At 43.0% G+C, this 25002-nt stretch overlaps 1 protein-coding gene across 2 annotated transcripts in view; it reads left to right on the top strand.

The window, feature by feature from the left end:
- METAP1D (methionyl aminopeptidase type 1D, mitochondrial) overlaps positions 1-25002 on the top strand; it is a 245406-nt gene that overhangs the window by 88905 nt on the left and 131499 nt on the right. The window contains exons 2-4 of one of the 2 annotated variants that reach the window (XM_040357751.1): positions 8946-9115; positions 15382-15531; positions 18686-18834. In XM_040357751.1, coding sequence (XP_040213685.1) covers positions 8946-9115; positions 15382-15531; positions 18686-18834 — 469 coding nt within the window. The remainder of the gene's footprint in view (positions 1-8945; positions 9116-15381; positions 15532-18685; positions 18835-25002) is intronic. The other variant, XM_040357752.1, reaches the window with a different exon arrangement.

Genomic DNA, 25002 nt, shown 5'->3' with positions numbered 1-25002 from the left:
AATCGCGAGCAAAGAGTGCAATTTTTGAGGGCTGCAGTAGCTGATCTGGGTTTTCACTGGAGTTCCAGTAGTTGATCTGGTTTTCTCTGGGGTTCCAGTAGTTGATCTGGTTTTCACTGGGGTTCCAGTAGTTGATCTGGTTTTCTCTGGGGTTCCAGTAGTTGATCTGGTTTTCACTGGGGTTCCAGTAGTTGATCTGGTTTTCTCTTGGGTTCCAGTAGTTGATCTGGTTTTCACCGGAGTTCCAGTAGCTGATGCGGTTTTCACCGGAGTTCCAGTAGCTGATGCGGTTTTCAGTGGGAGTCCTTTGTGATGGAGGGAGGGTAGCTCAGTCCAATACCTGACCCTAGACATTTTTGAGTCTGTGCCAACCACCTTCATTACATCATTCTGACTGACAATACAACTTGTATAGAGCACTACAAACATGGGTTCCATTGCATTATGGAAGCTTGCTTTTTTTTTTTTTTTCTGGTTCAGACATTTTCAATCCACATTAAGAAAGTAAAAACCTTGCAAACTGCAATTAGAATTCAGTCAGGCTTGGTTCTCTGACTAGCCTGACTCCAAAGTCGTGCAACTTTCAGTGCAACTTTGGAATATGACTTTGTGACTTTTTACACTCTGTGGCATTGAAGTCATATCAAAGTCGGACCAATATAGTGCAGGAACCTTTTCTAAAGTCGGACAGACTTGTGTAGTTTTAGTTAAGATGACTCTCATAGGGAAACATTGAATTTCACATGTCATCCGACTTGAGATCCAACTTGTGAGACCCCATGTCGCATCAGTGTGAACCGAGCCTCATGGAGATGCCAAAGAATGTAAAAAAAAAAATTCTGGAGATTTTCTGAAATTAGGGGGTTAAGTTGTGCCCCTCCACAATGGCAGGTCATCTTTATTTATAATAAATCCTTGAATTAAACTGTGTACGAAAGTCCAACCTTGTTTTAATGTGCAGGATTGACACTGCCAGAATATATATATATATATATATATATATATATATATATATATATATATATATATATATATATATATCACATACAGTTTTGTTTTAACCCCTAAGAAACACATTTGTGCAGATAAAAAAATAAATACATTCTAGACTTTCTTTGCTTCATAAGTGAACTGTGCGTGTGCGCCTGCATAATACACTGCAAGATTTTTCAAGAACACTTCAGTCTTATGAAAAGATTACCATAATGCTACCTGCTAACGTTTATCTGCATGACTTTTTTATGTTAAGTACTGCAAGCTTAGATTGAAATTGCCAAGGGACAAATGTAATGGTTTCACCTTAGCACAATTGAAGCTCTTTTTTTTTTTAAGGTCTACATGTAAATATATATTTCATATAGCTTCCAATATGTTAAAAGCATGTTTTTTACACAGGCAATTTTTTTTTTTTTTAATGTGGACAGTCCTATATAATGGAGAATCAGGTTCATGCTGCCTGACTGGCAATTAGGAGGTACTATACATGTAAACTGTCATTGCTAACCTACCTTCACTGACATATTTTATCATTCCTGTAAGTGCAATTTATTCATTTATTAAAATTTGAATCAACTTACTGCAATGGGAGAATTTCTATTTTATATCACAGAGTAAACATTAGATTATTAGCCAGATATAACTTGGGTACCGGGGAGACCGATCGTTCCCTGAGCTTGGTGAGACTGACTCTGCATTTCCAACTCATTTTTACCTACCTGGATTTGGAGCACTGCATAGACCCATATGGACTTCTATGTGATTGGGACTCTGCCTTAGTTTTCCTCCTTTTACACTTTTTTCACTTGTTTACTTATAGTAATTTATTATACACTTGTTTATTACTACCAGCGCTGCACTTTTTATATTTGTACACATTTTTGTAAGATACTGTATATCAGAAGTGTCCAAACTTTTTTTTAAAAAAGGCCAGATTTGATGAAGTGAACATGCTTGATAGCCGACCATTTTGCCTGACATTCTTTGAACCATTAAAATTTGTTCTAAGTGTGTTTGTCTGAGCACTAATACACTGCCCAACAAGAATTCTCTTGCCTTTGTGGCTGTGTGTGAGTAAAGAGATGAGCTCTTGCTTGATAAAAAAAAAAAGAGATGAGCTCCGACGTATTATTTGGATATACCATATTTATTGGCGTATAACACACGCCTTCGCTTTAAGAGCGAAGTTTCAGGAAAAAAAATAAAACATTTAATAAAGAACTGTGAAGCAAAATAAGGGTCAGTGCCCATCTGCAGACCCACCATTGCCATGAATGTAGACTCACCATTGCCAGGAATGCAGCAGCCATTGCCAGGAATGCACCCGCCATTGCCAGGAATGCACCCACCATTGCCAGGAATGCACTCACCATTTGCCAGGAATGCAGCCCCATTGCCAGGAATGCAGCACCATTGCCAGTATTGCACTCATGAGCGCCAAAGATTAATTACAGGAGAATCTTCTGTTTATACTGTGGCCTCTTTAATAGGAAGTCCCGCCTCTTTTGATGGATAGAACAGTTGTCCAATGGCAGCGCGGGACTTCCTATTACAGAGGCCGGCCGTAAACGGCAAATTCTCCTGTGTGTGTACGGCGGCGGCGCTCGTCACGCCTCCTCCCTGTCCCGTTCCAAGGCATATACATCTTTTGTGGCCCCCGGCTCTGGGAGATTGTCTGGGGCTACAAAAGATATGTGTCTAAATAACCCGGCAGGCCGTTCAAAACCGGAACGCGGGCCGGACTTTGGACATGCCTGCATTATATGGACCTAACTGTATTACATGTTCCACCCATTTTTAGGATGGCACATGTAACGCTTTCCAGCATCTTTATCTTCTCTCCCCTCACCCCCACCCATGACAGTGGGCAGAAGATCTTCTCCCTATGCTCACGCGGCCATGCCATTCATTTACAGTTTTTCCTGTGAATGACTAGACTACAAGTACCGTCAGCCATTGCTTTCAATGAACTGTGAGGGCGTTGGCGAGTCTCTGTGGTTCACTGATCTTCCTGCTGTCAGGTAACTACCTGCCTGTATTGAAGGTTGACAGGTATCCTGAGAGTCTGCTGGAGCCAGACAGTTCACCCAAATCTGATCATCATGGGTGCAATGCTCTGTAGGCTCCATAGAAAAAATAAAATGCACACTTTTTTACGGCAAAAAAAATTGCAATTTTTTTTTCCCTTCAAAATGTGAACTTATCCTTTAAAGTGATTGATTGTTAAACCAATCCTCAAAAAAAAAAAACTCCCATGCTCTCTGTCTTATAACAATAAATTGCCCTGTGCCTGTGCTATATACCGTATATACTCGAGTATAAGCCGACCCAAATATAAGCAGAGGCACCAAATTTTACCACCAAAAAAAATGGGAAAACTTACTGACTCAAGTATAAGCCTAGGGTGTCCATCTGCATGCCTCACTGTGCCTCACTTTGCCCCACTGTGTCCATGCCTCACTGTGTCCATTCCTCACTGTGTCCATGCCTCACTTTGCCTATGACTAGACTGACGTATATCATGGGAGTCTATGGGAGGGGTGCCCGGCTTCTTTGAAAAATCAGTGCTTCCCATCCTACAGACAACAAACTTTGGGGCTACATGTGTGCCAAGTTTGGGGTCCAGGGGACCTACGGCTGGCTCGTACCGGGTCCCCAAATTCTGGGAGATCAGGCGCAAAAAGGTGACTTGAGTATATGCCGAGGGGGGCATTTTCAGCACAAAAAAATGTGCTGAAAAACTTGGCTTATACTCGAGTATATACGGTAATAAATATTATCTGTACCAATAACACAGTGTCTTCCTGCGCTCAGGTGCCTCCTCTCCTCTGCACAGCTGACAGTTCCAGTGGGCGGGGCTGAGTGCTGCCATTGACATCAGCCAGGGAGGAGAGAGAGCCACGGAGTCGCATGATTGCAGGGAGACGCTGTGTTATCAGTACAGATAAGCATATTTATTATATTACACAGACACAGAGGAACTTATTGTTATATTACAGAGGGGTTGGGAGCTTTTAATATTAAATATGAAAGCAGCAGGAGCGGTGGGGGCAGACGCTGACACGAGCAGACAGGCGGGGAGGGGGGAGAGGACACAGGAGAGCAGGCTGCAGATGACGGAGGCACATAAACTGACCACGGTGTCAGGGCTCAGCAGCTGTGATACACTGTGGTCAGTTTACAGAGGGAAGGGTATAGCCAGGCAGGATAAGCTAATTTAGGTGTTGCAGGGGGCTCAATTACACAGCACAAGCCCTGTGCTGTATAACATGCTTTAAGGGAACAGAATCCGTTTTTTACTTTGGGTTAACAAACGCTTTAAATATCTTTTCTATTAATAACATTGACAACAGATTTGACTATTGTTTTGTGGGCCATACATGTATTAATATTCATAAAACAATTGTTTTGATGAAGGAATCATAGCTTTTAGAAAACACAAAATGGCCAATTCAATCAATTAACAACTGTTTCTATCAGAAAAATAATATTTGTCCTGTCTGTAATCCATTAGATTGCATCTAATCCAATCTCTTCTTTTGTTTTGCAAATTATTGTTATTGAATTAAAAATTTGCAATTTTCAAATTAATAATTGATCATAGATTTCAAAACCATCAAATTCTCTGCAGCTATTCCCTTTTGTACCACCACACCCTCCCTTTAGAATGTAAGCTCTACGATGTAATTGTGTTGTCTCTCCCTATACATTGTAAAGCACTGCGTAAACTGTTGGTGCTATATAAATCGTATATAATAATAATAATAATAATAATAATCTGTTATGCAGTATAAAGAATTGTGATGATATGCGAAGTGCAGTAGCCCATAACGAATCACTTTACTAATATCCGTGAAAAATAAATTGTATTTGATTGTCCTGGATACATACATCATAAAAAGTGGTAATCACATATAGCATTGCTATGGTCCTCCTCATCAAAGTGATTGTTGTGTATGATTAGAACATCTAAAGGTTAAAACAAAAAAGTAAACTGATTATAAAACTAGTGATATAATGCAATCAGCTTGTGAGGTATAGTGGCCAGGGGCCTGATTTGCATGCCAGAGCCTGTAATCACAGAAAATCAGGTGCTTTATACACCACCCATACATAGACCATGCCCAAACCACTCTTCTGTTATGCTGCATGAAACAATTTTGTTTCTAAACCACCAGGAAAAAAAATCATCCATGTGAATGTATCAATGATCCGGAGGTGCTGTGGGCTGGAGCAGTGGGTGGATTTGATCACATCAACTGCCATAACTGAACATTTAGCTGTGAACCTATTGATTAAACAATAACTTTTTCATTACTTAAAGTGGAAGTAAAGGCAAAACCTAACTAACTCTTAACCTACTCCCATCCATATTCTAAGCCTAATCTAGCTAACCCTGTGAAGAAAAGATCGCTATATTTACCTATTCTGCATCCACTCCTGTCCGGTCCCAGGCTGAGCTGTCAACGGAGGCTTCAGTGTGTAGAAGAGACAACCGACAACGGAAGCCCCATAGTAAATAACCCCATAGGGGTGACGTCACTTCCCAGGCATTTTCCATCCATTGTCGGTTTTCTCCTGCACACAGAGTATGCAGCTTTAGACCAAACCAGAGTGGCCTCAGAATAGTTAAATATAGCAATATTTTCTTTACAGGGTTAGATAGATTAGGCTTAGAATAGAGGTGGGAGTAGGTTTAGAGTTAGTTAGGCTCTGCCTTTATTTCTACTTTAAGGGAAATACTCTTTCATTTTAAAACATCAGTATTGTAATAACATTACAAACTATAGTTATATTTGACAATTCAATAGAAGCTTACTCTACCTGTCTTCTGCCATCGCTTTCCAAAACTTCCCAGATTCCCTGCATGCTTTGCAACTTCTCCTCTGCCTTTTGCTTTCAATTCCTAAGGACTCCGCCCCCTGAAACTCCTCCTCTCACTACCTCTGTAGTTCAGAAGGCAGGCTCTATGAAATGTGTGACACAGCAGGACATAATAAATACCCATCACAACATTCCAGGAAGTAAGTGTGTGGGAATCTTCACAATGTCACGTTACAAATGTTCGTATCATTCAGAGTAATAAGACTAAGCTACAAATGATTGACATACAATGTGTAAATAACAATGATAACAAAGTAATACATACAGCAGTGATGTGCAGTGCCAATTGACCTCCAAACATGGTGTGTAGACGTGTGCAATACATTTTGTAACTAATCAAAATCGGGCCGACTTTTGCATCTTTTGGACATTAGGATGCGTCTGACTTAAAAAAATAATGAATTTCAACGCATACAAAAGAAATTATGGCAAAAATAACAAATGAATTAGACATGTTTGGTTAATTTTGTTAAAGGTCTAATAAAACTAAAGGTCAACTCAGAGTAAATCTTGCAGTCCAATAAGCTGATTCAGTTTGTGCTGGAGGTTGAGTATTGGCAAAGTGCATTCCTGAGAACTGAGTGAGAAGGGTGTTGTATTTGCTCATTGGAGAAGTGATATTATCATTGTGTGTGTATTAATGGATTTAATAAACAAATTACTTTCCGAACTCTGTAATGAGCAGGGGCAGAGAATGCCTGTTCACAACGGAATGCATCTGTGAATCAGATGTGTGTCCATAGAAGATAATGGGCCTGAATTCGTACCTCAACCAGAACGCAATGCCTAGAAAACGCACATGTTTTTTCTGCACTGTGCAGTGCCAAGTCCCTGTAGACTTCGTTGTAAGCCTCATCCAAGTTGCATAGGTGTAAACCAAGCCTAAATGTGCAGCAAATTTTAAAGTGAATTACTTATTTTCTTTGAAACAATTGTACCTGCTACTTCCAGATCTTTCTGAAGCTCTTGAAAAGTGGTCCTTGGCTCTTGAACTACTCCTGATTATTCTTTTCACTTCTCTGTCTTCTGAGGAGCACTTAGCTGTGGCCGGTTTACAGTGAAATGATGATCTTTCTGCTTCCAGATTATGGCCCCAACAGTGCTCACTGGAACATTCAGAAGTTTAGAAATCCTTCTGTAACCACTGCCCTCAGTGTGTTTTGCAATAAGGTTGAGAAGATCTTGAGAGAGCTTTTTGCTTTTACCCATCATGACATGTTTCTTGTGTGACACCTTGGTAATGAGACTCCTTTTTATTGGCCATCAGTTGGGACTCAACCAGCTGATATTAATTTGCACTGAGAAAGGGGCAGGATTGCTTTCCAATTACTAATAGATTTCAGCAGGTGTCTTGGTTTTCCATGCTTTTTTGCACCGCCCCTTTGCCAAGGTTCGCATTGCTGCAGGTTAGAAATCGTGCGAGTTTAGCTGAACCCAGCATTGCAGTCCGACTTCAGGGTCGATTTGACTGTGTGGGTTCCTGCACAGATGTCTATACAAATCGCCCCCCAAAGTCGCCAAAAGTATTACATGAACTACTTTTGGGAATCGGCGCGGCACCGCAAAGTCGGCACGCACCGATTCGGATGCCAAATCGTAAATTCATGTGTTAAATACCTTTTCCCTGTGTTATTCCATTTTATTATACATAACTTGCATTTATAAAGAGAGCCTGCAAACAGTGTTGCTTTTAAGCTTCCTTTGTAATGGGGCAGCTTCCATCTCTCCTGCAACAGAGACTGGAACCCAACTAACAAAGTCCAGGTCTGTGTAGCAGGAGCCGCTCTAATACTGGGATCTGGCCATCAGTCATACTAGCATTTGTAGGCATGAGCCCATTGTGCCCAATTCAAATTCTGGCTACCTTTCTGTGTTTGAGAAGTTTTACATGGAATCCAGGATCATTATAAGCAGTGGCGACCACTCATGTAGGGCACAGGGCTGCTGCCCCCCTAATCTATGCGCCTGACCCATAGTCTACATGCATGGTGCTGGATGCATTGATTCCAATGTTTTTTTTTCTCAAACGCTTGATTATAGCCTGAGGCTAGAATTGGCTTTAAAAAGGGTGGGCTGGGGGTGCAAAGCACTGTGCCCAGAGTCCACCCAGTTGTGTGACATTAGCTAATTATTATTCGCTAATGTCTTCCTGTTTCCTGGTTTTTCTTTAGGGACAATCTGGTCTTAGGAATAAGACACGATTGGCCACGAGTCCTAAGTCCTGATTGTTTAGGAGGAGATACTTGGGAGGAGACGCAGTGAGTGAAGCCACTGAAGTTGTGACCTGGATGGGGTAAATGCGGGGCTGGTGGGGGGCATGACGGGTGAGCGATGCGGCGAGTGACGGCGGGAAGAAGCAATCGAGTGTGCAAGGGGGGTTTGTTGGAGGGGGGGGGTCTGCTGGCTGCCCCCAAGAAAATTGAGCACCAGCCTCCACTGATTCTAAGCATGCAGTTTGTATGATATCCCTGTTTGCCTGGGTGTCCTATGGTTACACAATTTACTGTAGTTACTAATTTTCCTAAAAAAAAAAACATAATGATGGGCTAAATAATTTACACTCGGATGTCAGTGTGTTCGCTGACCAATTTAACTTCTTAGATTAAAGCAAATAATGCTGTTTATGCAACACTGGTGGAAACAATGGTGCCTGTGTTGATCCTGACAACAAATACAATTCTTGCTATATATTATTTTAAAGGAGAACTCCAGGAATTTTATTGAAACGTAGAAAGGTAGGTTAGTGTACAGTGTTAATTGTCAATTCTGCATGCTTATTGCATGTCAGGCAACTCGCATTTTCCAGTGGAGCCCCACAGTGGCAGTGTACATAATGCTTTCAGTCATGTTTCACTTTATGGATGTTTTACTGTGCTTTTTTGTTCCTGTATTTCTAATGTATTTATAGCAAATGTTGTTTCAAAAGAACTAAAAAGTTCACATTTTTATTTTTCTTCATAAAATCCGGCTAAAGACAAACACAGATTCAACAGTTAATCTGACAATGTCTGAGAAATGAAAGGATATATTAACTGATATTTTTCTTTTCACGTCTCTCTTTGCAGGTTATGTGACTGGCTGTCAAAGAGTTTTCTCTGCACCAATCAATCATATCTTCTTACACAGGCAGTTGAGCATTCAACAAAGGAGATGTTTCTTTTTGCGGAGACAAAGAAGCACTGCTTATAGTATAGTTTGGCCAGGTACAGTTTCCCCAGCTCATCCAGTTCCCGAGGTAACTGTAATTTCTATTATCTCATTCTTTTCCCCGTCAATATAAAGGTTGACTGCACTACTGATCAAGTACATTCATCTACTGACAGCCAGGGGGCCGTAGGCATAACCTGGGATTTAAATGCGAACAGCAGAGCTGCGTACACTCCTCTCCCAGCCAGACAGTGTTATGAAGAATAGGTAATCAGTGTATAGGTGTGATCAGCCTCCAGATAGATAGTTACAGGCAATCTCTTCAATGATGCAGACACCAGCAGGTGGGCATCAACACCAAGGAAGTGGCCAGCCAACTTGTAAAATGGGCCATAATGTTAGTAAATGATTTAAGTAAATAAGATGTTTTATGGTCGATATCCATCCTGAGCGTTCGTCATTAGATGGACTGTTGTGAATCTGATGAGTCTACATTGAGACTGATGTGGTTACCTTTGAAGAAAAACATAAGCTACTATAATAAGGTTTTTTCTTTTCATTTTTTTTCCCCACATAACCATTCCCATCTTCCCAAACTGAAAAAATAGCCTCCTTATGATAATAATACATGTGGCATTGTATACCGCTGGCATCAGGCTGCACAATTCACCTGCCAGAGGGGTGAGCGCTCAGCGGTCCCAAATATCAGAAAGTTCCAGGGTAATTGTGATTAAAAGTTGTTCAACTGGGAGAAAGACCCTGGCTAAATGTAAACTGAACTTATTACTTTTGATAGGATCATTTGTTGTGTTACACTTTAATGGAAATGTACATTGATTTTAGTTGAGCTAAGGAGAAAAACAAAACGTTTTTGGAAAAAAATATATATTTTCAGTTGACTATAAAATATTGCTTATGAGGTTATTTGCACAGCCAACAGGTGACTTTCTAGATTTGGTTGATCCCAGATTTCCTGAAGTAATTTGCATACATGGTGTGAAAATCTTGAACTGCCTGTGTGTTTTAATCTTGTGGTGTTCAGGGTAAATCGCAACTCGCACACCGCTAAATTGGTTCAAGGAAGGACTGGTCCCCCTCCCTGTTGCGAGTTCATATGGACCCATATGCGTTTTAGTTGGGCAGTTGTTAGCATTGGTCAAGGACCACGGCAATCTGTAAATCTACAGACAGCCAATAATAAGACAATCATATTGATTTTCCTGATTTACCAGTTGGTTCCCTGTCGGTGTGGCAGCCTCACTGCCGTGGACCCTTTTATTACACTGCCACAGCGTACCAAGCGTAGGTTGACCCCGAGAAGTGTAGACCAAGAACAGCTTTCCAGGACAACGGAGCACACAGGAACTGAAATGTGTTGGAAACTAGGACATTGGAATGTGTCTCTTACCTTGCAAAGGTTCTTGAGAATGGTCCCAGTTAAAAGTAGGTGACGTGGGATCCCCCAAAGCATGCAGGCTAAGGCCAGCCAGCATTCAAAAGAACCCCCACTAAGGTTTGGACCCCAGGTTGCAACTCTTGGGTTCACCATACCCTAGGTACCATGGACCGCAAGGTGTTTGGGTCAAGAGGTCATCAAATGGTGTAAGACTGGAGGACTGTGGATCACACCAAAATGGTCTATAACCAGGACACTGAAAAAGAAGTCAGGCCAGGCAGCAAACACATTTGCCAAGGATAATAGCCAGAGGCCAGGGCAAGCGGCAGATATTGATAACCAGAATAATTCACCAGAGGTTGGGACAGGCAACAGACAGGGATACTCAGGAACAGGCCAAAGGTCAGGGCAGGCAGCAGACACAGATCAATGATATACAAAGCTAAAAGTTGGTTCATGGAAGTCAAATATAAAGGGTAAAGGCAAGGGGTACTAGCAAATCGCACTATAGATAAACCGGACATGGCAGTTAACTACAAGAAGCATTGCTTGGGTAGTAGGCTAAGAGCTGCACGGAGTTATATAGGCTGTCCAGGAGAGAAGCAATGCACTGATTGGCCGCAGCCAGAAAGGGGTAGAAGCTGTGCTCATTGGCCGCGGCCAGCAGCTGTGCTCATTGGTTATGGTCTTGACAACCCAGGTAAAAAACTGCAATGCCAGAAAGCAGTAGGTAAATAGTGCTGACATTTCTTAAACTGTATAATAAAATGAAACTATGGTGTAATTTAACTACATACATTTGGTTATTATGCTAATGCTCACCTTGAGGCATTTTTATTGTAACCTTATTATCATTATATTACATACATTGATTTGTATTTTTCCTTCTATCTGTCTTGCACTACAATTGTGTGTTAGCCGCCTTCTTTTCCAAAAAAATTCTAACTCCAGACTACACCGTTTTACTACAATCTATTTTTGATCAAGAACTGCTGTGATGTTTTCAAACTATCACACGTGACTTGTAGACTTACAGTGAGGAAAAGGAACAATGATTCTGGCCAATAAATAGCAATTTTAATTGCAGTGTAAAAATCATATATACTCTATTACATAAAACAACACTGTTTCTAAAACCTTTAGTACTCATTAACAAGAATTTTTGCAAAAAAATGGTCACTTTCAAATGTATTTCATTACAAATAAAATATTCAGTATTCCCTTTAGCCCTGGTTCATACAAGTGTGGCTTTAAATCGCACTACTTCAGTACAATTTCAAAGCTGTAGATCAGTGCCATTTTGATGTGCCATTTCATTGTGGCTTGCGACTTTATTTAACAGAAGTCAAATCGCAAAAAAATTGCTAAAAAGTAGCACAGGAACATTTTTCAAAGTCCCTGCAATTTGAGTCGGAATGATTTGAATGGTTTCTTTGCTGGCAATGGGGTGAGACTAGTCATGCGTTTTTAAACTGCTAAATTGCATGAAAAATCGCACTGGTGGGAACCCATTCTTGTTATAATGTGATCATTTATTTGGTGTATCACTCCCAAATAGTTGGGGATGCTCTCTATAAAGCATTGTGTGACACACTTTAATGCCAGCCTGCTGAAGAGCGCCCCTTGTTTATGGTATTTATGGGTCTTTGTGTCTCTACAGCTACTAGCTAGTAAAAGCACCGGCACTAGATACAGTCACACAAATATCAATCACAGTATGGAAAAAGCAGCTGACGCAGTCCTCCTGGTATAGAAAACAATAATATAATAACACCAAATGCAGTGCTTATGCCCGGATCATAGTCCAGATAAGTTAAAAGTAAAACGTCTCCAATAAAAAGTTAATTCTGTGCTGGTCTACACAAAAGGGTGTATAGAGGGGTCCGCATCCAAGAAGGAAGATTTACATGGACCCTTGCCGCAAGAGATGGACCACTTCATCAAAAGTAGTCAAATGCGCTTTATGAAATGCTTTGACTCTCCATACATGCGGTATATGTATAACTGTCAAAACTCATTTATTAGAAAAGAGCCAGAGTACAGTAAAAATCGCAGGTAAAACCTCATTGCCGTAGCAATGTTTTCAACCAGTAAAATGGTCGACCCTCCAGTGTGGCGACGTCACATGACCAAACTTCAACTAACGCGCTTCGTCGCTCACAGACGTCATCAGGGGCGTGGTCACACAAGTACAGGTCGCTTTTTATACCCAATCAGGGCCGTAAGTAAAATACCTAATGTGTCACTTCCTCCTTCATTGAGACGCAGTTGTGGTGTTTTTGGTTAAGCACAGTTTGCTTGCAGGTTGTGGAGCACATTAATAAATGTATTTTACTTCCAGCCTCGATTGGGTATATAAATGGCGACCCGTACTTGCGTGACCATGCCCCTGATGACGTCTGTGAGTGGTGAAGCACATCAGGGGGAGTTTGGTCATGTGACCTCGCCATGCTGAATGGTCGGCCATTTTACTGGTTAGAAACATTGCTACGGCAATCCATTTCTATGCTTACTTCTGAACAACCATATCAGGTGACAATATATTAAGTTTTCCTTTACTGACTGATTCAGTGCCTGTTTTGCTTGATATCATACTATTACTGAGTACGAAGTATTACTTTTAGTGATTTTCTGTGATATTGCCTGCTTTGTACACTCAACTAAAGCTGGCCATACTCCATACACATTTTTTATTCAATTTCCTTTAGATTTACCTTCAACTATGTAGTACAAGGGACCTCATATTATATGGTTTTGGTAAATTTAAACAAAATCTATAGAAGAAAACTGTATAATGTATGGCCAGTCTAAGTGCATCTAAGGGACTAAAGTTCTTAACAAGGCTGAGGCAAAAAACAGAGGACCCATGGTAATCAGGGGCTCCTACGGGGGTAGTGTTAAGCCCCAGTCACATGGTCTGACTTTTTGACAACAAACTTCAAAATGAGCAGGTTTTCAAAAAAAATCAGACGTGTGTACTCTCCATCGTACAAACTTTTTCGGTTTTCATCGGAGAAGTCTATTGGACTTTTGTCCAAAGTACAAACACGTATGCTCAGAACCAATCTTAAAATCAACCAACAATGGCAGAGGTTGACCAAAGGGTGGCGGTAAAGAGCTGAAAAAACACCTGATTTTGGGAAAGTTTGCTGAAAAAGTCCAGCTGTGTGTATGCATACCAAGTTCATGGCCAACGCCCTTCAAACAAAAATCCACGGAAATGTTTGTTTGAAGTCCGACCGTGCGTATGAGGCTTTACACACAGAATATGGCAACAGTTTCATGCTCTAGCTGGTCCCTGCACATAAGACCCAGATTCGTAGCTCAAAAACACAGAAAAATCTGCTCTCTCCTCCTGTGTGTGCAGGGATATTGGCCTCCCCTGTGCAGTGCTCCTCCAGGACTACATATCCCAGTGTCCTTAGCGGGTGCATCATCATCTCCCTGCTGCTGCTGGAAGGAGGGAGCACACAGCCCATGCTGTACAGCAACCCAGCCGTGGGGGGGGGGGGGGGGAAGCAGGTCAAGGACTCCACAGGCCACTCTGTCAGCTACACAGCGGTGAGTGGGGAAAACCCCTAGCCAAGCACACTGGAATTTGGTATCCAGTTGCTTGGCACAGTTCACAGTTAGGCAGTCGGGATATGTGACTTGGTTGTGTGGTATGTGGTGCACATTGCTATACTGTCCTCCTTTCTGTTCCTTGATAATGGGACTGCAGGCCACACCTGACCATTAAAAACATTTCCCAAATACAACCAAAAAAAGCCCCTACAACCACAAAATTTTGGCAAGAAATAGCCACGGCACTTTATTGGTTTTACAACTCAAATAACAAACAGGTAATTTTATCACACTTAAAAACGTCAAAGAGGGCTTTGCTCAGTTGTCAGAATTCGAGCAGCTTAAACGTTAAAAAAGAATCACAAACATTCCCCCCAGGATCCCAGGGTGACCCAAACCACACAAATTTGTCACAATGGGAACGGAAGAGAGGGAGCACTTTTTAGCACTAACTGGCCACTACAGGGGAAAACCGAATTACAGTCCTTTTTATAGTGTCCCAAGGGAATTCCAGGAATTCCCATTGGACCATGTTGGATACCACAATTTACATATTTAAAGTTATACTTTCATTAATACAGCAATCGCACCAAACCATTAAAATGGTAATTTAAAACAAAAACCAAAGCTAAGTGACCACAGTCCCAAGAAAGTGGGCCCAAATGATGTGCCTCCTTTGCACATTCTCTGTAAGGTCTGTTTAAAAGGAAAACACAAATTCTATACTTTCACAGCTTTAATTTTTTTCGTTGGATTGCTACAAAATGACAGTAGTCATAGGACTAAATAGGACAACATTCGACCATTGAGACCTGTAAATTTTAGAAGAAAGCCCCGGTGAGAGCTTTTCTATATACACAACCAGAGAAAGGGAAGGTTGGCTTCGTATTTTCTGTGATGACAACATTCTAAAAATTAGAAATCAATGGAAAGTAAAGTCATACTACATTTCATCAAAAATGACAGACTGTAATAACCAAATTCTCAATTCAAACTCATTACTCAAATTATTCCAATAAGCGTGTTTCTGTTATCTGCAGCACTCCTGACAGTTTGATGTGAAAGAACAAACACTCGGGTATAACAGTTGAGAATTTTGGGAATCCTTCTCGGTTTGGTTACGTTGGAGAAATACGTTTCAGGAAATTTGTGGTGCTATGTATTTTGATAGTGCGATAGTTTTGCTGTAAAAGTTTCTTGTATCGGGCAATGTTAAGTTCAAAAGGGCAGTGGAAGGAACACTGAGGAAGCCTTGGGGGTTTGCTTGGTGGCTCATGAAGGTCACCGCTCAAACTTAAAGGGCAAGTTGCCATGAAGTAGGGGGACTGTCTGAGAAAATGATCCCATTGTTGTGCCTTTTTTGTGATCTTCCTTTCCAATCCTTTTCCTTGAAGCACATAATGAAGCCAGACTATGTGACGACAGGCATTGTGCCTGAATGGGGAGACTTCATTGAAATTAAGGACGAAGATCAGATTGAAGGGCTTCGTCGGGCTTGTCAGCTAGCTCGTCACATTTTACTTATGACTGGAAAAATCTTAAAGGTAATGGAAGCAGAGAGCGTATCACCCAGTGCTTGAAATAGTAAGATAAACATGTCTCCTTTTCACTGGAATGTTAAAGCAGAACTTCAAGCAGAAATATAAATATAGTTTAAACTAGCTATGTATACAATAAAAGCATTTACATTGATTTTTTTAACTAAAAATATGGCGTTGATTTAGTAAAGGCAAAGAGACTGTGCACTTTGTAAAGTGTAGTCGCTCCAGAGCTTAGTAAATGAGGTAAAGCTTCACTTTGCAAAGAATACCCAATCACGTGCTAGGAAAATAAAAAATAAAACCGCATGATTGGTTGATGGAAGTCAGCAGAGCTTCTGCTCATTTACTAAGCTCTGGAGCAACTGCTCTTGCAGAGTGCAACTGCACTTTGCAAAGAACACAGTGGGCTAGATTCAGCATTGAATTACGCCGGCGTATCTATAGATACGCCGCGTAAATTCAAAGCTGCGCCGGCGTATCTTCTTTCTGTATTCAGAAAGCAAGATACGCCGACATTAGCCTAAGATCCGACTGGCGTAAGTCTCTTACACCGTCGTATCTTAGGGTACGTATTTACGCTGGCCGCTAGGTGGCGCTTCCGTCATTTTTGGCGTAGAATATGCAAAGGACCTAGATACGCCGATTCACAAATTTACGTACGCCCGGCGCTATTTTTTTACATCGTTTACGTTAGGCTTTTTCGGCGTAAGGTTGCTATTATGAGGCGTACACAATGTTAAGTATGGACGTCGTTCCCGCGTCGAATTTTGAATTTTTTACGTCGTTTGCGTAAGTCGTTCGCCAATAGGGCTGGACGTAATTTACGTTCATGTCGAAACCAATGACGTCCTTGCGGCGTACTTTGGAGCAATGCACACTGGGAAATTCCACGGACGGCGCATGCGCCGTTCGGGAAAAACGTCAATCACGTCGGGTCACCAAGAATTAACATAAACACGCCCCTCATCCTCGTTTGAATTACGTGCGCTTACGCCGGCCCCATTTACGCTACGCCGCCGTAACTTAGGAGGCAAGTGCTTTGTGAATACAGCACTTGCCTCTCTAACTTACGGCGGCGTTGCGTAAATACGGTACGCTGCGCCGCCATAACAATGCGCGCCCCTACCTGAATCTAGCCCAGTCTATTTGCCTTTAGTAAATTAACCCCTATGTCCTTATATTGGCTTTCTGCAATCATCTGCACAGCAAAAGTAAGAAGGGGAGGGCAGCATTTTGAGCCAAGAAGGATGAACTAATCCGTTTTCTACTGCTCCTTCATTGTCCAATCAGCAGGCTGCATGTGGGTCCTTGACTAAACTGTATTTCTTAACATCTGCAGAGAAAAGTGAGTTCTCTGACCTGGCTGTTATGGTTATCTAAACCACAAGTCTCAGTAATTTGGCAGGTAAAACGGTTCACGTGTACAGTATGCATTTCAAATGTGTATTTAACTGTTTGCTTGAAGTTCAGCTTTAAAATGTCCAATTTATCAAAGTTCAAAAAAATATTTGTTGTGTTGCAATTAACATATTAGCAGATAATTCCCAAAGGTTGATTGGACTGCCAACAACCAAATACCAACATAAATGTTAGATATGTTCTTCTGTATTTTTTTAAGGTAGAGGACAAAAGTTCCCTTAATTGCTCACATCTTGAAATACTTTATAGTTAATACCTGAAACCGCTTTTTGAGGAAAAGATCCTTTACTACCACAAGACCAAGAACACTTATTTAATTAAACTTTTCACACATTTTTAGACTATTAAATGACTGAATAATTATATATATATATATATATATATATATATATATATATATATATATATATATATATATATATATATATATAAATTTGCACCTGAATCAGTAAACGGAAACGCACTGAAACTCAACTTGAGGACCGCCGCACGACGATATATGTTGACAAAATGGCACGACTGGGCACAAGGGCGTACATGTACGTCCCCTTTAAGAGCCCAGCGGCATGCTCGCGACCTGGTCCTCTCCTCCGTGACTGTCCCCACGGGAACAGCGGACCCGATTGCCACCGGTGTCCTGCGATCGGAACACAGAGAGGAAGAACGGGAAGAGAGGTAAGTGTAAACAAACCTCTCCCCATGCTTCCTAGTGTGGCTGTCACTGATCGTCTGTTCCCTGTGTTAGGGAATGACGATCAGTGATGTCACACGCACAGCCACGCCCCCCCACAGTAAGAACACTCCCTTAGGGCACACTTAACCCCTACAATGCCCCCTCCTGGTTAACCCCTTCACTGCCAGTGTCATTTTCACAGTAATCAGTGCATTTTATAGCACTTTTTGCTGTGAAAATGACAATGGTCCCTAAAATATGTGAAAAGTGTCCGATATGTCCACCATAATGTCGCAGTCATGAAAAAAAACACTGATCGCCGCCATAACTAGTAAAAAAAAATATTAATAAAAATGCCATAAAACTATCCCCTATTTTGTAAACGCTATAACTTTTGTGCAAACCAATCAATAAACACTTATTGCAATATTTTTTTTTACCAAAAATATGTAGAAGAATATGTATTGGCATAAACTGAGGAAAAAAAATGTATATATTTTTTGGGGATATTTATTAGAGCAAAAAATATTGAATTTTTTTCAAAATTGTCGCTCTATTTTTGTTTATAGCGCAAAAAATAAAAACCACAGAGGTGATCAAATACCACCAAAAGAAAGCTCTATTTTTGAAAAAAGGACGCCAATTTTGTTTGGGAGCCATGTCGCACGACCGCGCAATTGTCAGTTGAAGGGACGCAGTGCAGAATCGCAAAAGGGGCCTGGTCCTTTACCTGCATAATGGTCCGGGGCTTAAGTGGTTAAGAAAACAAAACCATGTTAAAATGTGTTGTATTTCTAATTTGCAATAAATTCTGCTCTTTACTGGAATAATGTTCTAGGCCTTGTAGACCAAAAATAATACTGGAATTTATTGGATGTCCCTTGGCTACAAATTAGATGGTTTAATATAGCATCATTTGTTTTGTTTTGTTTTCACATATTCATAATGCTTGCAACTGTGATTACCTATTTCCAGCATACAGATGTACCTATTTATGTGTGCACCTAGCAGATTATACCTTGACACAAGTTATAGTATATGTCTCTCGTTTCCTCTCTACTCCAGGTTGGCATGACAACAGAGGAAATAGATGCATTTGTACATGAGAACATTATCAGTCGGAATGCTTATCCATCCCCATTAGGTTATGGAGGGTTCCCCAAGTCAGTGTGCACTTCAGTGAACAATGTGGTCTGCCATGGAATTCCAGACAGGTACTGTTGTATAATAAATCAATGTATTTGTCTACATGCTGTCCAACTTTCCAGGATTGGGGAAAAACAGACCTTTTTGAACACATCCAATTCTTAAGATAACAAACATGCCCTGGTAGTGTAGTAATAAATACAATAAAAAAAGACAATACTGCAAATGTATTGTAACATGGGGGACCATTAGCTCTAGTGGTAGATGCGTTTTCAGGTGATTTACAGCAGTCAGGAACTATGTTTGAGGGCATGGCAGCCCATGTTTATTGAAAATGGCAAAAGCAAAGTAAAAGTCCAACATATAATGTTTCCCTCACCGGGGTTCTCTTTCAGTGATATGCACAACTGAAAATACTAGCCCACCTGGTTCTCTCACTTTAGCAGTACCTCTTCTCTTAATGCTGGTTCTCAGACCATAGGTTCTTCATAGCCAACAGCTTTACTCTGGCCTTAGTCCTTAGGCCGTTACCTGTCTCTTGCAGACACATACATCCTCTCGCTGCCACCTGCAGTCTCGGACTCCTGGAGACCTCCTGTCTCCCTTGGATGGAGCAGTCTCCATCTGGGAGCCATGAGGTATTCCTATACCTTCATTATAAGGGCTGTACTAACCTGAGCACACACCCTGCTGGCAGGGCCGGTACAAGGGGGGGCAGAACGGGCGGGTGCCCTGGGCGCTACTATTTACTGGAGGAAGGGGGGCGCATGTGAAGTGCTAGCTGTGTGCTTAAAAACTGTCTGGACACACCAGCCGCTAATACCTACACCTGCAATGATGTGCCGAGTGCGCTCCTGCACCCGGCAGAAACCTAGAACAGACCAGCGCTTCACTTATTGACTTCCCATGTCAGTGGAGATAACCCCCTTGCAGGCGCTTGGTATTTCCTACCCAGCGTCACACACTGAGAGGCTGGCCGGAGGCGGGATGGTAACAGTGCGAGGAGGGGTGGTGGACAGCACCCAGGTGACACCATGAAGAAATCTGGCAGTTGCAGTGGGTGCTGTCAAGCCCCCCTCTACCCCCCTCATTGAAGCTGTGATAGCGGCAGTGTGAGCAGGGGAGAGGCGAGCTTCAGGATCTCAGAATGTTTCGCCCCCCCCCTTTCTCCTGTCAGCAGTGCAGGAGGAGAGACAGCGGCTCTCTCATTACTTTCACCCGCGTTGTTAATCTTCTGGAACTACATGTCCCATGATGCTCCAGACTAGTGGAGCATCATGGGACATGTAGTTCCAGAAGATCAACAACGCGGTGAAAGTAATGAGAGAGCCGCTGTCTCTCCTCCTGCACTGCTGACAGGAGAAAGGGGGGGGCGAAACATTCTGAGATCCTGAAGCTCGCCTCTCCCCCGCTCACACTGCCGCTATCACAGCTTCAATGAGGGGGGTAGAGGGGGGCTTGACAGCACCCACTACAACTGCCAGCTTTCTTTATGGTGTCACCTGGGTGCTGTCCACCACCCCTCCTCGCACTGTTCCCATCCCGCCTCCGGCCAGCCTCTCAGGAAAGTGACTACAGCTCCCAGCATGCACTCTGCTGGGGGAAAAAAAGAGAGAGAAAGAGATCCCATACCCCAGAAACAAGCCGGGGGAATGAATGATATACTTAACTGCTCCAAAAGACAGAAACAGAAAGAGAGGAGTGTACCGGGGAAGCCAAAGAGGGAGCCATACTGCTGCTGCTAACCAGAACCACCAGAGAGAGCCACGCTGCTAACCAGCACCACCAGAGAGAGCCACGCTGCTAACCAGAACCACCAGAGAGAGCCACGCTGCTAACCAGAACCACCAGAGAGAGCCACGCTGCTAACCAGCACCACCAGAGAGAGCCACGCTGCTAACCTGAACCACCAGAGAGAGCCACGCTGCTAACCAGAACCACCAGAGAGAGCCACGCTGCTAACCAGAACCACCAGAGAGAGCCACGCTGCTAACCAGAACCACCAGAGAGAGCCATGCTGCTAACCAGAACCACCAGAGAGAGCCACGCTGCTAACCAGAACCACCAGAGAGAGCCACGCTGCTAACCAGCACCACCAGAGAGAGCCACGTTGCTAACCAGAACCACCAGAGAGAGCCACGCTGCTAACCAGCACCACCAGAGAGAGCCACGCTGCTAACCAGAACCACCAGAGAGAGCCACGCTGCTAACCAGAACCACCAGAGAGAGCCACGCTGCTAACCAGCACCACCAGAGAGAGCCACGCTGCTAACCTGAACCACCAGAGAGAGCCACGCTGCTAACCTGAACCACCAGAGAGAGCCACGCTGCTAACCTGAACCACCAGAGAGAGCCACGCTGCTAACCAGAACCACCAGAGAGAGCCACGCTGCTAACCAGAACCACCAGAGAGAGCCACGCTGCTAACCAGAACCACCAGAGAGAGCCACGCTGCTAACCAGCACCACCAGAGAGAGCCACGTTGCTAACCAGAACCACCAGAGAGAGCCACGCTGCTAACCAGCACCACCAGAGAGAGCTACGCTGCTAACCAGCACCACCAGAGAGAGCCACGCTGCTAACCAGAACCACCAGAGAGAGCCAGACTGCTAACCAGAACCACCAGAGAGAGCCACGCTGCTAACCAGAACCAACAGAAAGAGCCACGCTGCTAACCAGAACCACCAGAGAGAGCCACGTTGCTAACCAGAACCACCAGAGAGAGCCACGCTGCTAACCAGCACCACCAGAGAGAGCTACGCTGCTAACCAGCACCACCAGAGAGAGCCACGCTGCTAACCAGCACCACCAGAGAGAGCCACGCTGCTAACCAGCACCACCAGAGAGAGCCACGCTGCTAACCAGCACCACCAGAGAGAGCCACGCTGCTAACCAGAACCACCAGAGAGAGCCACGCTGCTAACCAGAACCACCAGAGAGAGCCACACTGCTAACCAGAACCACCAGAGAGAGCCAAGCTGCTAACCAGAACCACCAGAGAGAGCCACGCTGCTAACCAAAACCACCAGAGAGAGCCACGCTGCTAACCAGCACCACCAGAGAGAGCCACGCTGCTAACCAGAACCACCAGAGAGAGCCACGCTGCTAACCAGCACCACCAGAGTGAGCCACGCTGCTAACCAGAACCACCAGGGAGAGCCACGCTGCTAACCAGAACCACCAGAGAGAGCCACGCTGCTAACCAGCACCACCAGAGAGGGCCACACTGCTAACCAGCACCACCAGAGATAGCCACGCTGCTAACCAGAACCACCAGAGAGAGCCACGCTGAGCCACTACCAGGGTACAGACATGCTACACTACTGCGGAAGTTTCGCTGGGTCTGGTAAGAGGGCCTGTAGGCAATTATCCTTTACTGATCCTAGGGACTGAGCCATTAGGAACTGCCTAAGCTGCTATCCTCTAGACCTAATACAGCCTCTGCAGGCTAGAGGATAGCAGGTTAAGCAATTGTTGACTGCCACAATGAGCTCCAATGCTGTGCTGCTAGCCCGAAAATATTGTGTGTGTGTGGGGGCCGCAGTTTGCCATGTTCGCCCTGGGCACCAAATTACCTTGTCCCGGCACTGCCTGCTGGTCCTCCACAAAACCTGGACACAGGGTTGGAGATTCTGTCCAACTCAAGACACTATGGAATCTCCAAACTACAGAGCCGCATGCAGAAATACCAAAACCTGGAGAAAGCTGCGAAAGCTGTTTTCTCCAGTCCACATCTATGCTCTGCAGTCCTGCACCAAGCCAAGGTGCACATCCTGTGTCCCCCAAACGCCCAACTGCACAGTGACAGCATCTCATACTATCACGTAATATATTATTTTTACTGTATATCAACAGCTATCATTGAAAAAAAAAGACGGAATAAAAAAGCACACGGGTGCTTGTGTCTGTGTTTTAAATTTTTGTTTTACAAATTAAATATCTGAAAAGTTTGGTGTGAATTTGTATTCAGCCCCCTTTACTTTGATATCCCTAACTAAAATCTAGTGGAACCAACTGCTTTCAGAAGTCTAATTAGTAAATAGTCCACCTGTGTGTAATTTAATCTCAGTATAAATACAGCTGTTCTGTGAAGCCCTTAAGGCGGCCATACACGGTTTACATTTCGAAAATCGTATCAAAGAATTTTCGTACGAATTTCGCACCGTTAGTGGGTTGCAGCAACAGCCGATTTTCGTGCGGCAAACAAATTTGAGCAATCCGACATGTTGGAAATATTTTGAAAAACAAACGATTTTCTGATGAATGATGGGAGAATCGTGCGAGAAATGTAATAGAAAAAAAAATGCGCATGTGCAAGAAAAGAATATTCCTGGAGAGAAACAATAATTCCCGGCAATATGAAGGTTTGGTCGGCCGAATTTCGAAAATCAATGGTGGCATCATCGGATCACAAAAATAATGAACTTTCTGATTTTGAAAATAAAATTTGTTCAAAATTCGACTGTGTATGGCCTGCTTTAGAGGTTTGTTGGAGAACCTTGGTGAACAAAACCGCATCATTAAGGCCAAGGAACACACAAGACGGTTCAGGGATAAAGTCGTGGAGAAGTTCAAAGCAAGGATAGGTTATAAAAAAATATCCCAAGCTTTTTTTTTTTAAATCCACTTTATTTTTATTTTATTTTTTCTTATTTCATACATACATATGCCTAATCGGCATCTGTTGCATTTCAATTGACATACATTGTACAACATTTTTACATTCCTATAATATTCCAATGTACGTCTCTATATTTTTATATCCCACCCCCCCCCCCCCGCCCCTCCCCCCCTGTCCTTTGCACTCTACATAGAGAATCTATTCATCACCAGTTTTGGTGGTGCGACACTTGCATCTCTCAACCAGGAATACCAAATCTCCTCAAATTTACCCTCTGCCTTCCTTCGTTTGTAGGCCAGATGTTCTCTACCCAACAGGGAGTTGACATATGCTATAAATATCTCACGGATCATTGTTCTATCCATCATCCAAAAATGGAAAGAGTATGGCACAACTGCAAACCTACCAAGACATGGCCGTCCACCCTAACTGACAGGCCGGGCAAGAAGAGCATTAATCGGAGAAGCAGCCAAGAGGCTCATGGTAACTCTGGAGGAGCTGCAGAGAGCCACAGCTCAGGTGGGAGAATCTGTCCACAGCACAACTACCGTATTAGTCATGCATTCAACAAATATGGTCTTTATGGAAGAGTGGCAAGAAGAAAGCCATTGTTGAAAGAAAGCTATAAGAAGTCCTGTTTGCAGTTTGTGAGAAGCCATGTGGGGGACACAGCAAACATGTGGAAGAAGGTGCTCTAGTCGGATGAGACCAAAATTCAACTTTCTTTTCCTAAAAGCAAAACGCTGTGTGTGGCGTGAAACTATCACTGCACGTCACCCTGAACACACCATCCTCACTGTTTAAAAATGGTGGTGGCAGCAAGCTGCTGGTCTGAGTTGATGGGAAGATGGATGGAGCCAGAAACAAGGCAAACTTAGACGAAAGTCTGTTTTGAGTCTGCAAAAGACTTGGGACTGTGGCAGAGGTTCACCTTCTAGCAGGACATCGACCCTAAACATACAGCCAGAGCTACAATGGAATGGTTTAAATCAAAGCATATTCATGTGTTAGAATGGCCCAGTTAAAGTCCAGACCTAAATTAAATCAAGAATCTGTGGCAAGGCTTGAAAATTGCTGTTCACAGATGCTCTCCATGCAATCTGACAGAGCTTTAGCTATTTTGCAAAGAATGGACTTTGCCGTTCCGTCAAAATAACTCAACACACAGACATTAATGTCTGAACCGCTGGCAACAAAAGTGAGTTCACCCCTAAGTGAAAATGTCCTAATTTTGCCCAATTAGCCATATGACTCATTAGTGTTACAAGGTCTCAAGTGTGAATGAGGAGCAGGTATGTTACATTTGGTGTTATTGCTCTCTCTCTCATACTGGTCACTGAAAGTTCAACATGGCACCTCAACCCAAAGAACTCTCTGAAAAAAAGAATTATTGCTCTACATCAGGAGTCTCCAAACTTTTAAAAAGAAGGGCCAGTTTATTGTCCTTCAGACTTTAGGAGGGCCGGATTGTGGCCAGCGTGGGCAGAAAATGTCCCAGTGACAAATATGGCCCCCGGGTTTGTGGTCAATTGCAGGAGGAGTAGTGCCCCTATTAGTAGGAGGAATAGTATCCCATGATTGGTATTGGTGGAAGAAATAGTGCCATTGTTGGAGT

Source organism: Rana temporaria, chromosome 6, assembly GCF_905171775.1.
Source record: "Rana temporaria chromosome 6, aRanTem1.1, whole genome shotgun sequence".
Classification (NCBI taxonomy): Eukaryota; Metazoa; Chordata; class Amphibia; order Anura; family Ranidae; genus Rana; species Rana temporaria.
This window is presented reverse-complemented; position numbering and strand designations above follow the sequence as displayed.